Source organism: Diorhabda sublineata, chromosome X, assembly GCF_026230105.1.
Source record: "Diorhabda sublineata isolate icDioSubl1.1 chromosome X, icDioSubl1.1, whole genome shotgun sequence".
Lineage (NCBI taxonomy): Eukaryota > Metazoa > Arthropoda > Insecta > Coleoptera > Chrysomelidae > Diorhabda > Diorhabda sublineata.
In genome coordinates, this window is record NC_079485.1 from 21,071,315 (window position 1) to 21,090,734 (window position 19,420).

Below are 19,420 nucleotides of genomic sequence, written 5' to 3' on the forward strand. Positions count from 1 at the left end.
AACTGTGCTATGGAGGTAAAATGCTTTAGGTCTCTTCAGTATTTGGACGATAAGCATTCCTGTGCAAACATCTTGAGAAATAATTTAATTTCTCTCCAGAAATTTACTATTGACTGATGACCCCTTTGGCGATGTGGACTTATCGGGATTCCCTATAAACAACCCTGTGAGGGTTTGGAAATTGTTAGTAAATCGAACAGTGCAAACCAAACAGTAGCTCTAGGACGATGGCAATCTGATATCTCTATTTGCTCACTAGCTTCCCTCATTGGTGTATCAACTTGTCTGTTTACTTATAATGAATGCCTTGAAAAATGATATTATTCTCAAAAATTCTTAACTGATACTAAGGAACAATATTTCGGTACTTTTCTTAAGTACAACTTCAATGACATCAAAATAAAACGTGATGTTTCTACAATTATTTTCATTATATAAGATGGAATTGAAAAAAAAGAAAAATACGACTCTCTGATTCTGTGGTAAGCAAAGAATACTCTGGTTTGAAGTATATACAGGTCAATATGCAATATTTAGGGTAATTATACATTCATATTAAAAAACTAGAGATGGTGAATAAAAGTGAAAACTATTCCATTTTTTATATTTAACTTAACATAGAACCTTAATATTTTTTATGCCATTGCTAAGGAAGAAACACCGATATTCTTTCAAATTTCTTCTGCCTAGTAAAAATAATATTGAAGATATCTGTTTACGTCAAATTTCCAAAGATTTTTTTGGTAGATTCAATACGCCCGCCCTCTACGGCCAATTGGTAACGAGGGATAGATCAATTGAAAAGTCGGCTCAGATCAATTGTCGAAATATTTCCAGGCGTTTGGAACAAATATTATCTATATTTATACGCAATTTGATTATCACCTGCTGCTTAATTCTACTGTGCTCCATTTTGTTAGTCCAGTTTTGCAGCGGATAGAATTGATGCCTTAAATTTTGGATATTATATGGTATCAGGAAGGTTTCAAAAGTAACAGAGAGTTCAAGTTCAAAGACAGGTGCAATGGAAAGAAAACATGATCAGCTTTATCTTATTTCTGAATAACTTTCAACAGGCGAAACGAATTTGGAATGAATTACTTTAGTATCTGGCCGTGGACTCACTTTCACTATATGAGATGTAATCAATAAATATTGGGAGCGAATTTCTATAGCAGCAATTATATGGTTATATTTATTTTCACGAGTGTGTGAGCAGAAACATGAAACCTAACTGAGGTCACTTGACAAAATACACAGATACGATATGCAATCGGTTTTTACCTAGTTACATATGTAATCATACGATTCCTCGTAGCGTCTCTGCTGTATTAATCACGTAACATCTCATAATAAAACAAATTTTGTTTTTTTCAATTTCCAACCAATTTATTCATATGGTTTAAATTTATAGTAAATAATTAAATAGACAGCATCCTATATTATACTTAATATATTGAGATACCTATTGAAATTCCAATTTCCTTACGTAATCAGAAATGAAATCTTTAACGCCACGGGTGTAGATCCTCTCATTCTTATCCAATAAATTGCAGTTTTAGCTGAAAACGAGATTTTTATTCACCTATTAAGATGGAATATATTACAAAGTTGCAGCGATATTACAAAATATTCACGTGAAAATGAGAAGAATATGATACAAAAAGAGTTTGAATGTAAAAAGGTTTCACACTATAGCGGTATCTCTCAGATAAAAATTAATCAAATAAAGTATGCTCAAGCAATCGTACCAATGACGTAATAAATTGTTCTTTCCTCTATGTACTGATCGAAGTTCTGCTAGAACTTTAATTATGTCACTAGTTAACGGGGTTCGGTATGAACAAACAACGCCTTGTCTTGAGTAGTATTGTCTATGAAAACTGGCTTCTGGCTGGGTAATATAATAACCTCCCCTCTGATTTAGATTACAAACAGAAGGGTCTACACTGTTTTCGTCGCATAAATGATTCAATATCAATTAGTGGTATACTGAATTATATAAAGCCAATCCTGCCCTTGAAAAGAATAATTGCAGACTTATGAAAATTCTATTTGTTCCCAAGAAAATTGGAGCGAACGCGTTCTTGTAATTATTCTTCTCTCTTTTTGGAGAAATGGTGAGGACCGGACTAGTAACTGAGGACTTGAATTTAATCATCCAAGAAAACATAAATATTTGTAACTAAGATGAAAATGAAAGTATGAATGTCAAAATAGCATCGACTGCATAAACTACTCACTCTCACTAAACCAACACTCACAATTACACTATCTCAACGGTTCAAGAAATTCAAACTTATTTTCAACTATAGTCTATTTCAGAATGGTATAGAGTAATAAAATGGGGAGTTCTGTCCAGTTCGGCTTAATTTCGGTGTAGGTCTTGAAATATTGTGTAGGGATTACTTAGGTAGTAGATTATACAGTTACGTTTATACCGTTTAACCGTCTATTAGTGCCTCTGCCTAATTCCAACCCTATTTCAGATTCGGCTTAACCATGCGCCGTAACGGCAATGGTGCCTTAGCGAAAATTTTTAGGCCTTTATAAGTATATTTGTTTAGTTTAACGTATCACTATTTGCTGTTAAGTCGTAAATAGTGTTCACAGTATTATAAAATTAGTAATAAAATGGTGACATTTACACCAACGAAAAGATGTTCCAATGATTCTCCACTATCAGTGAATGAAAAACTTATTATTTTAAATGTACATGATTACATAAAATACTATTACCCGAAATTTACTGTACAAGAAACTGTCGAGCGATGTTCCCGAATGACTGGAGTTGGAAAGTCCACCGTTTTTAAATTATTGCGGGGAAGAAAGATAGCAAGCCAAGTGGAACCTCCCAAAAAAGGTCCAGGCAGACCAGTAAAAGTCCTGGATGAAGACACCAAAAGTGTAATTAAAAAAAAAAGTTCACTCTTTCCATTTTAAAAAAGAAATACCCACCCTAGATAAGATTTTAATGGAACTTAGCCAGGATGACAGTATTCCGTTGATAACTAAAAAACTTTTATGGACCACATGGATTTTGCCTGGGAAAAGAATAACCGTAAAGCACCTTTACTGGAAAGCAATGAAATTGTTTGCTGGCGACAAAAATACTTGAGAAGTATAAAGCAGTACAGAACAGAGCAGAAGAAAATCTTTTATCTTAATGAGACGTGGATCAATGAAGTTTATACAGTACCAGAAATGTGGCAAGACAAAAATATAACCAGTGCTCGCCAAGCTTTCATGGAAGCCTGTCAACGGGTATTAAGGTGCCTTCAGGTAAAGGGGAAAGATTAATAATCGTCCATATTGGAAGCGACGAGGGATTTTTAAAAGAAGCTTTGCTAACGTTTTAGTCATGCCATACGGGAGATCACCATGAGGACATGGATTCGGATGTTTTTGAAGACTATTTTGGTGATAAAATATCTTTCGGCTGATTCAGTAGTAGTTATCATTCTCGACCGACTCATAGAGAAAACTCCAACTTAATCTTAAACAAGAAATTATCGACTGGTTACCCACCAAAAGTATTGAGTTTGAAGATAATCTGATAAAAAAAGAACTATTTGCTATAGCAAATTTACACAAACATCATTGCGAACTAAATCCTATAGAACTTATATGGACGCAAGTGAAAGGATTTGTAGCAACACACAACACGACATTCAAAATGAAAGACGTTAGGCTACTGTTTGATCAAGCCATTAAGGAGGTGACACCAGAGAACTGGCGAAAAGCAGTCCAGCATGTCATTAAAAAAGAGGAGAAAATGTGGGATCTTGACTACTTGATCGATCGGATCGTCGACCCGTTAATTATAACATCAAGAGGAGATGACAGTTCCTCAGATGACGAAGAATATTATGATTTTTTATAATTTGTGTATAATGTATTTTTTTTATAATGTTCAATAAAAAATAAGTGTACTTAATACTATGTACATAAAGCCTAATTTTTATTCTGTTAAAATAAAGTTCTTTCCTTTTCACGAGTATCCCACCGGCACGCCTTTGGCACAATATTTTCAGTGTTTGTGAATGGATAACAATAGGCTAAACCTATTTATTGATCCCAACCCGGGTGCTACATGCACTCGATAAAAAAATTTTTTACAATGAAATCAATGCCAAACTATGAAAATGGCTTAAATATTCGTTGGGTTACTCTGTGGTCCCTTTACATCCCTAATGAGATTTTATTACTCTAGACCTTTCTGAATGAACTATAGCTAAGCTAATTTCGAACATTGAGCAGTCACTAAGATCTGATGTCAAAATGTGTGAGAGCAATAAAACAGATTCTTTTTACTTTTTTACGAAATTATTTTTCAGTGTGTTTCAAAGTGTTTCAAAACCACTCCTTTCGAAGCTCAATGTCTTGAATTTTGATATAATCAGTTGTTGGACAGGCTTTCAAGATTGTTACAGTATTCCCTATGGTATTTTCTCTGGCAGCGTTGAAGGGGACCATTTGTTCAGTCCTTTTTTGGTCAGCATTCTGCACGAAATTGGGATGAGGGCACTCTAATATTTTATGTCTGGTTAAGAGTGAACTTTTGAGAAGTTAACGCGAATCTTTACATTCTAACAGCTATACTAACCTTGATTTTCATTAAAGTATTAACCCTTAGACAAAAAAGTTGATCAAACAAATAACTGAATATTGTTAAAATAGAGTTTAATTGGACCTGTCAATAGTTGAAAACCACTCAAAAGTACTTATGGGATCAAATCGTCCTCTACCAGAGGGGATAGTGCTGGAAATCAGTCCGCAACTACTCTGGATATTGAAAATATTCCTTACGTTACCACTAACCTTCGCACTTCGATAACCACATTATTGTCTTCAGAGAATTTAGTAAATTTTGGTTATAGAAACAGTGTAATTGTTAGTATTGGTATGGGGTGGTAGTTGTAAACAGTGTATTTCGTATATATGATCAACGGTGCCAAAAATTCCAGATTAGAAGTGCTTCTTTGGAACTGTTTGATGTGGTGTTCGGAAAGCAAAATCCAACAAACAGCGGTAGAATTTTCAACTAAAAAAAAGTCATTTGAATCTTTCTGTAACCTCTCTATCGTTGGTCGGCATTGAATGATGAATTGATGAGTATATCCCATAAAGAAACTTATAAAAATTTCATCTACTACACCTTTCATAGTATGTGAAGTTTTAAATTGAATTTCATCCTTGTCAACTGTAAAATTCCTACTATGTTTCATTTGTTCGCCAGGTACTTCATGTATCAACATAAGATTTTAAAACAAATGAAGACGCTAGATAGGAACCATTATTCTCTATTATTGCCATTACGTATGTATTGTGTAAAGTCTGTGTTTATTTTGACTGATCTGCACTGATTGGTTTGTTCGATTCTAAAAAATCCTGCTCTATTTAGGCTGCGAAACGATGCACAATACTTTGTCCTGAAGGACGGGATACAAGTAGAAGACTGCTAAGAATGCAAGTACAGGGGAATAATAATAACAAACAACGGAACATTCGACACAACAATCAAAGAGAGAAATATAAGGGGCAAAAAAGATATATCTATGATGAATGGGACCAAACAACATCAAAAACCAACAAACAACGAATATATATCACGATTCTTGAAGGCATCTCTCACAAAAATGCTTATGACCACTGAAATGGTCTACTGAAGAAGAGGGCAAATCCAGGAGAGACGGAATAAGAACTCCCATTAATCGATGACAACAAAACCAAACAACTAATCTGGTATGGTCATGAACAAGGAATGTCAGACACTAGAAGGTTAAAGGAGAAGAATAAGACCACAAAGAATATGAAGAGGGAGCATATATAAAGAAATGCAGACGAGAAAACTAATTAAAGATCTATGGCAGGATAGAGATATATGACGGTTTAAAATCAAAGACGTAGGACATCGTTGTATGGAACATTAATGAACAACAGCAATAAGGTCCTGGAAACAATATTTTCCCAATGAATTTACTTTTACAACAAATCACCACAAAAATATAATGACTAAAAACTCGTGTTTACTCACAAAAAGCTGAAAATCAGTGTTTTTAGTACATTTTAATTGCATTTTTCTCTATAAAGTAATGAGAAGGGATCTTTACTGTCTTAGAATATTCACAATTTATCATCAAATGGGGATTATCTGTGGCTCAATATTTATAATAATGATACAACCCTATTAGTAGGGAAGTAGCCTCATCATTAGGTACACCTAATTTTTTCAATAATTAATCATCACCTTTTAATATATGTAAGGAATACGGTTTATATGACTAAATTTTGTGTTGAAAAGGATTATCTTCTGATTTTATCCTTTCAAATTTCAAGTTGAAGTGATAAACAGCGCAAGTTTATGTATGGATTTGCTCGAGCTTGTGCCAATAAATCGTTATTATCAATAAGCGACTGTATTTGATTAAGTTGACTATTATGATGAGTTTTAATAACAACTAGCAGGTTTGACAAAAAAAGCAATAATTACAGCTGCTTTTCCTAGGTAATGGCTATCTCAAGTTAAACTCTACATCATTCTCAGAAAATAAGACTATTGCAATTTTTTAATTTTTCTCCCAAATAATTGGTATGTTAATTCTGAGCTCACTGAGTAAACCGCAAAATTTTTTAAAAATACTAATATTCAACATTATCTTCAAAACTATTTCGTGACACTATTCAATAATAAAAGTATTGAAAATCTGAATTTTATCATGAAAATCGGTAAATGGAATTAGAATAATTTGTCAGCACTTAGTTTGTCAATTTTGAATTTCCGTTTATTATCTTCAGAAATGAGGTTCATGAGGTCATTCCTTTTATTAGTTTGATAATAATGTTTAATCAAATATTTCATAGAAGGAAACAAAATCATAAAACATACTTTTAATATACGGTATAAGTTATTATAGTGTACACCACTGTATCTAACATGGAAGTAATATTATAAATTGTAGAAAAGTCGACCCTTAACAAATATTTACCGGGTAGCTCGTTCCATAAAGAGTTGTGAAGACGCAGCAATGAATGATAAGACGTTAAAATGCATTACCATGATGTCACATGAAATAAAACCCATATACAAAGGAGCATTATGTGAAAAATATGGAAATAATATTGCTCTAGCTAGCAAAACAGCCCCCTGCATATGAAATATGTGATCAGGGCTAAGGAGATTTTTTAACTTTCTGCACCACGTTTCGCAGTGAATATCAATGCTGAGGTGAACTCCTAGTTACACTGCCAAGATGAAAACGAGTCAAGTTTTTGCCTAATTTATTTCAGTTTTTTTTTCTCCAACTCTGAAAACACCATTAAAGTGATTTAATAGCTTTTGATATGATGGTGCACTGTATCATAAGCAAATGAATGAGTGTATGAAATTATGTTCGAATAATTTCATTTTATCAAAATTATAAAACGTAATTAGAATATTAGAAAACAGCTTATAGAATTATCGAAATTATGATGAATGAAAAACAACCATAACGGCACCATAATAACCTTAATAAAGAGTAACACTTTAATGTGACGTTACTAATTCAAGACTTTTCTAAAAAACGTTGGGATGCAGCTCTTAAGTGAAAAGTTTAACGCGTTTTGTAGAAATTTAATTAGAGGGTAGCAACCATCCTGGTGAATGAATCAGTAACATCCGAACAGCGGGCAAAGTCAATTAACGGTTGGCAATAAAATGTTAATTCACCCTTCCACTTAGAATCAAACCGAAATAACTAATTCATCAAATGAAAACCCAAAAGTCAACTGTTAATATTGTGAATGTAAATTTACCCTTTTAAAGTATTCTTTTGCAGTCGAAGAAATATTCGAAAAATGTACCGTCCTCATCTGTCATCATTTAATCTAAATTTCCAAAGTATTCTCGTTTGAATAAACATTTTCGATGGACCCTTCGTATTTTAGTCCACGAGTTATACATTTGCCGAATTTGTTGTCACAAATTTGAATTCCATTTTTATATTTCGAAGGGTCGCAATAACAAAATTCAAAATATCTTACAATACGAACGCACCCACCCCATCTCAGAAATCTTACGCTGCAAGTCTGTGTGTGTGTCCGTAATTTTTATATTGATTTTTTATTAAATGTCCCTATTAATTAACTGTTCATCAGCATAGTTTCTGAATTATTATTGTTGTTAAAATGTTCGTACGTTCTGTAGGGGGTATTTTAAAACAGAATTTGATGTAAAGTAAGAATATCTTCGATTTACTGTGTTTGTTTTGTATGAAATTAATGCTGATGTATGCTTTGGGAGATTTTATCAACAATGGGGGCGAAGCTAGTATGCACGGACAACATATTCCGTATACACATATGTGCCATGTATGTAACGCATTTACAAATTTCATATGTCTTTGTTTACTGTATCGTCATTTTGGTCATTATAAGATTGAAATAACAGAATGGAAATGACCCCAGGATATAGATTTATGTGATGAGAATTTCTAATTTTTGTTAAATTTTCGTTCACAACGGTAAAATGCGAGAATAAATATGTTAATATTCAAATTTGAATGGATAAGTATTAACGAGTATAATTGAATCAAAAGATTGTAATAAAATTTGTATATGTATTATACATTAAATTATGTCTTAGTAATAATCGTTATTTTTTCCTACGCAATGTCCTTGGTCGCATTTTCAATGAAACATTCTTATACATTATCACATCCAAATAAGCGAAGAAATAAAGCTAAAATATAAGAAATGCGGCGAAGAAGACACGAGATATTTGCGAAAATGGTCATATATTTAAAGAAGGTATACAGCTATTACGGCGAAACTATTGCTTCAAAATACATGACTTCCTTGGATATAATGCGAACTCTTGTACACACGGAACGCGCAGGGAATCAATCAAATTTATAACATGCACGAACTGCTTTCAGTAGCGGGGTTATTTTTCAACATTTTCTTCTTTTATAAATTTATTTTGTTACTGTATATATGTCTGCTTATTTCGATATTCCGATAATTCTTCATCTTAAATTGAAATATGAATGCATCATTTCATGGGTTAATGCAATCGTTAGAATTTATTCATGTTGTTGCAGCAGGCCGCTTCACTGGAAAAAGTAATAAAAGAACAACAACAACAACTAGAGCTGGATCGAACTTGGGATCACGAAAGGGAGCGGGACATAAAAGGCAATGGAAGCTCAAGTCCTCTTTCGGAACAAAGGACACAAGAACATTCTCCCCCACCTACATCCGACTCGCAAAAAAATCTTAGCGCAACGATTCCACCCATTCAACAGGTTGGTATAATCCCTTTATAGAGACATTTTCAATCAATTGTGTTTTTCCTTATTATTGTAGTTTTATAAAATAGTATTAATAATTATTAGAACTCCTCTGCTTAGAAGGGTTTCATTGATATAGATCAATGAAATGACATAAATAAGAAACTGTAACCATTTTTTTTTAAAGAATGAAACAACAAAATTACCAAATGACTACTCCTACAGTCAGTCTCAAACACCTGGACCACCACTAATGTCATCACCCACCTCAAATCTTCATCATATGCAGCAGTTACTTCAGCAACATGTATTAAGTCCTACGCAGCTACAGACTTTAATGAAGCAGCATTCGATATTGCAACAGCAGCAACAGCAACATCAAGTATGGTTTGCTCTTTCGTATTCCTTACACAATATGGTAACGAAACTTTATTTTTTCAGCAACATCAATTAGCAGAATTAGGTAAAAAACAAATCGAACAAACCATGCAACAACTTCAAGAACAACTCCAAATGAATCTCATCCAACAGACACATATCCTACAAAGTACAGATAAGAAAAAAGCATCTAGCTCAATACAGCAGCTAGCACTACAACAACAGCAACTAATTCAGCAACTACAACTAGTTCAACGGCAGTACGTCGTACATCAGGGTATGGGCATGCAGCCACTGATGCTTTCCCAAAGTCAAAGTTAGTATCACCACATCTCTTCCTAATGCCTGAAAAATATTTTCTAAAAATACTAATAAAATGACAATAATTTTAAACATTGAAAAATATGACATAAAACTCACATTGTTACATTTTCCAATCATGCTAAAATTTTATTTATTATGTGATTAATGATTTATTTTTTTTGTCGACTCGTGTATGGTGACAACTAATGGTGATATTTTTAGAAAATATATTTTCTTCGCCATATTTTACTTTGGTCACAAATATGTGATGAAACATTTATAGTTGGAATTCGCGCGGACAAAAGTCAACAACAAGGGAATAAAAAGAAGATCATGCAAATTCAGAAGACCATCAAGAAATCAGTTTATTTCAATACAAAATAATTATTCTTTCATTTTCAAAATTTTTTATAAAACATTTTAAGTGACATAAATTTTAATCACATTAAGAAATTTCAAATGAAATAAGTATGTTCATTAACAAAATATTTAATTGGATTTCAATTTTTTTTTCTAATTCTTAAAAATGTCTTCAACGTCATTTGATTCCAAGAAGACTTTACAAGAAGGCTTGTTTTCAGTGTTTTGGTACGTATTTCCTATCCTTTCAATCCATTCAACCCAATTGCTACCGACTCCTTCCATTAAAACACTTTCAAGTAGTTAACTATGATGACAGAGGTTTTCTTTATGTTAAGAATTTCTGCCTTGGAATTTATAATTTCAGATCAGAATTCTAAAATTTTATAAAGTTAGCATTTCCACTTATTACTTTATTTGTAAATTCATATATTAACTTAACCCAATAAAAACTACTTTTTCGTCGAATAAATTTAAGTCAATACAGTGCATATGATTTATTCAACATATGATGAAGAAAAACTCGTGTCCATATAATATATTTAGGCGGATGTGAATTAACGTTCGTCATCATTATTTAAAAAAAAAAATAAAATACAATTAGAAAAATCTGTAGTTTCAAGGCAGTGTGTTTTAGACAAGACAAATCTATTATCACTTAGGACATCGTCACACAATGACATTCGTATCAGTATAAATGAAAATTGACTATGATACCTGCATGTAGAGTAGATACCTTCTTAAATAAGAAAATTATTCATAACATAATAGTTTTTGAATAATTTTATGCGTTAACTATTGTGAAAAGTTGATTTTTGATTGAAGGATGTATTACAGAAACGTTCTCCAAAAAGTCTTTCTCGTCTTGGTCTTCCCTTGCCATAGTGATGCCCAAGGCGAGTGCCTATAGCCGGCCCTGTACACGAGACGGAAGGTTCACGTGCGGTTAAAACTATTGGCACTTGCCTTTCTTATTAAATCCTTTTTTTCCTGGTTTCATCCAATTGTTAACCCGAATCTCCATGTTCACCAAAATGCTGCAAACATCAGCCTTTATCGGGCGGTTGTCAAACGGTTTTAATCGCACGTGACAGTGACTTATCGACTCGGATTTTTATGATTATTTAATTTTCTTTTCCTAGGTCTCAACAGTAGAGAGGTTATGAGTCCATGGAAGGATATTAGTGATCCACATGTGGCTAATAATAAGCCACCACCGGAATCAAATGGTAAGTGATACTCCCTATTTATTATAAAGATTAACGATTTAATGATTCTCAATAACACAAAAGTAGAAAGTAGCTGATTACAAGATGCTTTAGCAACTCTGCTTTTATGTGATCTATTATAATAACCAATAATTGTTAAAAGAAGTCATGTTCAAATCACGCCCTGCTTAAAATATTTTGCCTATGGTCCCACGTCTCTAGCCAAAAGCCCTCACCTTTTCCATGAGATTTTCAAAATTTTATCAAAAATTTAGTTTTAACTCAGCGATGACGTATTGGATCTCGAGTGATGCAGATCATCCATATCCGGGCAACGAGAACTCAGTTCTCTAGATCCAGTAAAGAATGCTATCAATAGTAACTGCATTTTACCTTATTACCAAGGACCAAATAACAAATTCGGAACCAGATAATTTCTCGTAAATCATGGGCCCCCAATTATTAGTGAATAAAGAAAATACATGGTCTGCCTTATGTTAAAATTGGCTGTCTGTTGCTTCGTTATATTTGATATTATCGGGATCGACACAGAGAAGATGTTCTCTAGTTTTCGATAATACTTTCGGTTATGTTTTCAAGAGATCGGTCGGTACTTCGGCGCACAAGAAAACTGATGATCCATAATAGGTTCCAATTCTTTGAATTCATTGATCATTCTACGAATTGGCATGGAATGTGCACCTCTCAGACCGAAAATTTTGCTAGTCGTGCGGACGTTTTCAGCGTAGCCTTCTTCAATTTTCTAATGGGATTTCACAATCATAACTTATTTGAACAACCTCTACAAGTAATACAAGATATCATAAGTGTGGTTTCCGTGAAATGTTTAGAAATGTTTATTAGTAATAAGTGGAAAAGTATCTATGTATTAAATTGATTCCATCAATGTTCAACCGCACTCAATATTGAAAAATTCTAGTAACAACATATGATGTTTTCCGAAATTTTCATTAAGAGATCATAGAGCACTAATAAGTCATTCTATTTTCCCTGTCCGATTTTTTTGTGATATATAACACTGAAAATTAGTCCAGCCCTGCTTGGTCAAAGACTAATCTCTACATAATTCTGGTTCTGGAAAATTAAATATTTGGAATTTCTGTTCTCTTCAGTAAAGTGCCTTTTATGTGCAATTGTAGAAATCAGTTCTTTAGAATCAATATTTAGATCCCTACACCAACCTTCCAAATCATCAGTCAACTCTCATGAAATTTGTATCCATAACAATATTAATCTGTTAAAATAAACTTTCGAACACTACTTTATTAGACTTTTAGTCTAATTCTAACTTTTTTTAATACAATGTTGTCATCAGAAAAAAAGGTTATAAGAATCAATGTTATGGAATGAGCGTATACATTGTATATGATTCTCTTAAATGGAAGATTGCAATAAAAAATGGTAATGAAGGTAGGACTACTCCACTAAAAATTATTCAAGAATTTATAGATAGAAAAGGTTATTTCCCTCAAATACTCTCAGTATACGAGTATGTATTACGTTATAATAAATGATCTCATTTAGTGAATCGCAATGTAATTTAGCCAACAAAATTAGTTATCTCAGTATACCCATCCCATGAAACCATTAGATATTGACTGGAAAATCGTGCATCGATTCCGTTCGAATGTTTAGAATCTGATTGTAAAACTTTTATACAGTTTCTCTACTCAAGAGTATTTTATTGATATTTCTTTCGCAAGTTTTTCGCTGACTTTTCTCTTATTACCAGACATAACAAATATACAGAAATCAAATAACTAAGTTTGTTATTTAATCCTTTCAACATACAGAATTGTACAAATGTTTTGATATGCCTGAACTTTTTGTTTTGAATACTACATAATCTTTCACTTTCTATACACCTTGATTTACGTTATCGAAAATGTAATTTAATAGTTTTTACTTTCACAGCACAGAATGATTACAAAGTATTATAATGTAAAATTATATACCTATATAAAACAAGTGCTCCAAAATTAGATTCTATTACATTTTTTTTTTGGTAATATTAAAATTCCTGGAACAATAAACTTGAGCTTGAAAAAATAACAAGTATTCTTCACAAAATTTTTATTTTACTCTTCCTAGATGTATTAGCAGTAACATAAAGTTTGTTTCTGTACTCTCTTTTTACTTCCACAAACGTTCGACTATAGGATTTGCTATTGATTATCTCGTTTCAAGTTAACAAATTTGCTTGAATATATATTTTATATATTTTTGCACATCAAGTAGATTTCCAGATTTCATGATAAAATTGAAAAATTAAATTTCAACTATAGTTTTCAGAGATCGTGTACAAAAATTTATTTTCAATTGATTTTGCGTTTCCAGGACTAAACTATACGCCCCCTGTTTGGGAACTACTGAACTAGTGTATCCTAAGAAATGCTTTTTCTCAATTTCTGTTCCTATTTACTATATCAATTTATACCAATGATAATTGTAGATACTTCTCCTGGTTTATTGGGTATTCCTGCAAATAGATCAAGTAGGGATGAACCTATGGATGATAAACCTGATAGGCCATCTACCCCTGATAGATTACATCATCTATACGGTCATGGTGTCTGTAAATGGCCTGGCTGTGAGAATCCATGCGAAAACTTGGAAACATTTATAAAGTAAGTACTTTATTTTCAAGTTTATTCTAATTGTTATCATGAGAATACAATTAATAAATAGAGAAATATATTTCTATTTCTAAGCAAATATATTGAATACTAACAACAAAAAAATACAATAGAATTTTCATTGAACGTAGGGATAATATTTTTTGATTGTTCAAAATATAGATAGATTTAGAACAAATGACTGTACCTTCGCTTCTTCATTACACAGCCGTGGTCTTATCATTTAAATAGAGATTTACTTTATCAAATGGTCTTAACCCTATTTGTGAAACTTATTGTTTTCCATTGCCAAAAGCACTACCAATATAACTTGCGTCAAAGTCAACATTAATTTTGGCTTTTTTCCGAATTAATTAATACCTGAAAGAAAGAGGATTTAACCGAAACATCAAATTACAATATTTTGTCGTCGCCGTAGTAGATCACAAAAGAAAAAGGCAAAAAGCAACCTGGCATAAATTAAAGAAGACATCGCCACAGTTTAAAAACTCTAATTACGCCATGTTTAATTAATATGCAAGGCGTTTGATCACCACGTTGCCGGATTTAATGTTAATCTCCCAAGGAGACTACTTCCTCCCCCGCAAAAAAGCCCTTTCCTACAGGGGGGATAGTATCGCGACACGATAAAATCATGAGTTGTACATGTTTTATTTATAAGACCTGGACCGGACTTACAAAAGGAGACTCCATTTCTATACGAACGAAGAATGATTAAGACTTATCCTTTACGGTGGATGGCAAATTTCGAAGACTAATTCAGGTTAGTATCACAATTTTTGTATTGCCTCCTCCTTAATTTGTATGATTTCATACAAAAATCTTCTACAATACCATGATTTTAAATTGTATATGAGGATAATAGTGTAGTAGTTGCGAATACAAATCAAAAGAAACCAAACAAACAATTATTCATTTTCTTATACACTAAACTATTCACTAAAACTCTTAACTGAAGTATTCACTAACTTTTACCATATAATTTATTCAAATTAGTTTGGTATACTTTTCCCTATTTTGACGTGTTCACTATGATATCAAATTGTATACTAACTACTCTGCTGCTAGATACTCTTTTTATATAAACTATCATCCCATCTAGAATCTTCTATTTCCAGGACATCTCTTAATTGCCATAAACAAACAGAAAGGCCTTCTTAGATATTGTATATAAAACAGTCACTACATTATGTAAATTGTTTTAATAAAAATACAAATAAATAGCCGCCATAATAATAACAAATAACCAAATGCATTCATCAAAATTTTTATACAAATAACATATTAGGACAAGACACATAGTTTCTCCAGGAACATTTTTTACTTTGCTTTATAATATATCTAGCCTTGGCTCTGGTTCTCTTCAGATTGATAAGGTTCTCTTGTGTTTTATGACTACGATAAAAATTAAGTGCTATTTTTTGTTGTTTTATAGCACTTTCACATCTGGAGTTCCACCAAGGGACAGTTTTTTGTTTAGGACAGATATTATTTTTACCAATGTGCTGATGAGCAGCTGAAAGTATAGCATCTGTAATCCTCAGTATGTTATTGTTTATATCATCTGTGAGAGATAATTCCGATAGGTTGGACTTCGTTTGAGACGTATAACTAGTCCAGTCGGCAGAGTTTAAGCGCCAATACCTTCTGGATAAAGTATCACTTTGGTTAGGGATACTGGAGGATATGATAATAGGATAATGATTGCTATCATATAGATCATTAGCGGTATGCCAATTTAGTGAAGGGGCAAGTTTGGGGTCACTAAAGCTAAGATCAATACATGAGAAGGTGCCAGATGAGAAATTCAAGTGTGTATTTGATCCAGTATTTAGCAAGCATGAGCCAGTACAATTGATCACGTTTTCGATGGTTTTTCCCTTTCCCATGGTAATATTGGATCCCCACATTGTATTATGGGCGTTAAAGTCACCTACAAGAATGTATGGTTGGGAGAGTTGAGAGATTAGGTTGAAAAGTTCTATTTCTTTTAAAGGGTAATTAGGAGGAATATATAAGTTGCAAATAGTAAGATTATTTGGGCACCAGGTGGAAAATGCAATAGCCTCAAGATCTGTAGCGATTTGGAGAGGGGAGGAAAATAGTTCACTAGAAATGAAAATAGAGGTGCCACCGCTAGCTCTCGCGCAGTTGGTGCGAACATAATGATATCCTTCATAGTTTTTTAATTTAGGGAGTTTATCTATTTTAGAGTTGGTTTCTTGTAAACACAAGATTTCAGGGCGCATATCTGATATTAATTGTTGGATTCTTTCCAGGCGAGGAAAAAACCCATCACAATTCCATTGAATAATTTTGAATGGGGACTTAGGGAGTTAATAGTTTAGGGTGTTCATCATCTGTTTGATTATCCGAAGAAACGCTTTTGTTATCAGATAGATCCTCAGGATTAAGTTGTCTCTTAAGTTTTTTCTGGAGTCGAGTGAGACGGTTTTTCAGAGATCGCTCTTTTGTTTCGGCATAAAGAAGTGATAAATCATTTAACAGTCCTTGGATATTAGGAGTAAATTCTAAAGCATCGTTGAGAGGATCAGAACTACCGTACGAGTTTTCTAAAAATGCCGTTAACTGGATTTCAGAGAGCGTGAGATTGGACGGATTGTTCTTATAAAGGTTCTGAATAGAGATTTGAGAGTGAGTTTAGGATTTTCGGTGACTAGCGTTTTAGGTTTTTTCTTACAAGGCTTAGTTGTGTTGTGTGATGTTTTATATGATGGGGGGGGGCATTTGGTTGTCTGTTGGTAATGGAGATTCTGTGGGGGATAGCTGGCTGGGGGTGTCAACATTACTGTCAGAGGATATAGCTCTTTTTTGGCCATGAGATGAGTGAGGAAGTGTAGGGTTAGATGGTGATTCAGCATTAGTTTGATCAGATATTGATAAGTTATTCGACAGAGGTTCAGAAGATAACAGGGGGGAAGAAGAGGTACCGCTGAGTGAAGTAGAAGCTGGTAATTGTGGTAGTGAAGGAGAGTGGCAGGATATGTCATTTTGAGGTTCAGATGGTGTGGGATTGGTGCAAGAGTCAGCAGTATGTCCACTCTGTTTACAGAGAAAACACACCAATTTATCAGTAGAGACAAATATACGATACGGGGTACCATCGTGAGTAATCAGAATCGAGGTTTCTATGTTAAAGTTATCATTTTCAGGGATGACGTAAGTAATTCTACGGAAACTCATGATATGAGCATATTCATCTCCTTGCGCGCCACATTTCACAAATGAAACAGGAGAAGCTATTTGCAGTCCGATGTCCTTGAGAGCATTTTCGATAACAGAGTGTGGGATAGTAGGGGATACATTCGATATTAAAATGCGTTTAGCTGGTGAAATTAGTCTTCGAATAGGAATTATTGTTGAGTTGATGCAAATGTTCTGGTGACTTTTGAGAAGATCATCTAAAATTGCTATTGAGGAGAGATATATGCAAATACGGTTGTTAGAAATTCTTGATGCGAATGTAATGTTTTTTGGGGAAACGATATCTCCTATAGATTTTATGTATTCGAATAAAACGGTTTTGGGGATAGAATGCATAATAATTGCTTGCTCGCGTTTAGGAAAAGTAAGGGGAGGAGGCTTTGTTAACGTTGCATCAACATATGATTTTGGACCATGAGATGAGTTTAGATAAGATAAAGATGATTGGGTTATTTTATTCAACGTAGTCATTTTTGCTAGTAGCTCTGGATACCAAAGCTACAAGTTTCAGGTTCAGAAAGGAATAGGCGTCCGAGAAGGACCCTGTGGAATAAATAGTAGGAAAATAACAGTTACCTTTTGCACTCCTACGACACTGGTGGATTTCTTGTGAATATTCACGTGTTTATGAGTTAAAATAGGAATTTACCTACTACTATTTGTGAAAAGAAAAAACACCTAGACACTGAATAGTTTCGAGCTTTATTTGTGATGAAATTGGGTTATTTCAGAAATACTCGACAAACTAAATAGATCTACAATTCTAAAGAGTAATAACATATATATTGGATAACAATGATAAACGTAGTGCGTTTTGTAGAAAATCGGAGTCGTAAAAAGTCATTTAGACTTTTTCGCGCAGTTTGTCAGTGTTTTTTTGCTGACAACAAAGTAGCAGCAAATGGGTTACGGATTCATTTCGAACTGTTTGCAAAGGTGTCTCTACTGCAGATTAAAAAATCGTCAGAAAATTCAATACATAAACATAATATATGAACAGTATATTAGTTTGAATGTGTACTTTACTCAATTTTGTAATTTCACAATGAATATCGCGAAGAAAAATAATTAAATGTGTGTGTTTAATTTTTTTAGTGATTATACTTTTTTCATTTATAATAGTCTGAAAGCCTCTACCTAGGCGCACTACAGATTGAGAAACTCTGGAGTTGTTCCATTATCTTTAACTACTTTTACATGCAATTTTTGAAAATAAGTCCAAAAGAAACGCACTCTGTATATTTCTTTTGGATTTACTGAAAACAAATTGATATCGAGTAAAAAACAAAGTAATTATTCCTTTTTATTGCCAACAACCAAGACATAAACACAAAAGTTTTGAGTAAACGACGTTTAAGTTTCTCGCTTTTACAGTGTTCTCAAATAGTTTTAGCTATAAATTGAAAATTTATAGCTTTACATCGATGAATGTTATGCTTTGTTTTGCCAACTTGATACATTTATTAAGCCGTATTTAAAATAGACGAAGTATTCAATAATAAAATTGAATCCATTTGAAAATATTTTTATTTTTTAGAAACTTATTTTTCTTTAGATAACGGTCTTCTTTACACAATTTGATTAAACCCTAAAGATTCCATTGCCACTTATTTCCATACTAAATTTCTCCGGTAGATTCAATGCTCACGTTCCTTTGTTAAACGTTTCTGTACCACACATCTTTTCTCACAGAAGCGTACGGTATAAAATGTGAACTTCAATGGTAGAATGCCTTTTTCTTTTTTATTATTCTAGATAGATATATACATCCTTTCATTAAATAGATGCATGTATCATGTATTTAATAATTATTGTATTACATTCTCATTTAAATTGTTTATCCATATATACTTCTAATTGTCTAATTGTCTTCAATATTCATTATTTTTCCTTTGTATGTAACCTTTTTGATCTATTACTGCCAGATGACCTTTCTATACCTTTATCGTTAGATTGCTTCATGAAAAATTCAGTAAATACCTTCTTCTCCTTTAATATCAACCCTCTGAGAATATTT

General features: G+C 32.9%; 1 protein-coding gene and 1 long non-coding RNA gene across 5 annotated transcripts in view; one reads left to right on the top strand and one right to left on the bottom strand.

The window, feature by feature from the left end:
* The window catches only part of LOC130451113 (forkhead box protein P1-like), a 251,029-nt gene that overhangs the window by 213,175 nt on the left and 18,434 nt on the right, over nt 1-19,420 (top strand). For all 4 annotated transcript variants that reach the window (XM_056789920.1, XM_056789921.1, XM_056789922.1 and 1 more), the window contains 5 exons: nt 9,084-9,287; nt 9,460-9,654; nt 9,714-9,966; nt 11,456-11,542; nt 13,995-14,169. In XM_056789920.1, the coding sequence (XP_056645898.1) occupies nt 9,084-9,287; nt 9,460-9,654; nt 9,714-9,966; nt 11,456-11,542; nt 13,995-14,169 (914 nt within the window). The remainder of the gene's footprint in view (nt 1-9,083; nt 9,288-9,459; nt 9,655-9,713; nt 9,967-11,455; nt 11,543-13,994; nt 14,170-19,420) is intronic.
* LOC130451114 (uncharacterized) lies at nt 10,530-18,014 on the bottom strand. Its single transcript, XR_008910673.1, has 3 exons — nt 17,980-18,014; nt 14,366-14,538; nt 10,530-10,689 (listed from the first exon to the last, which is right to left on the bottom strand). It is a non-coding gene; the product is annotated as an uncharacterized LOC130451114 (long non-coding RNA).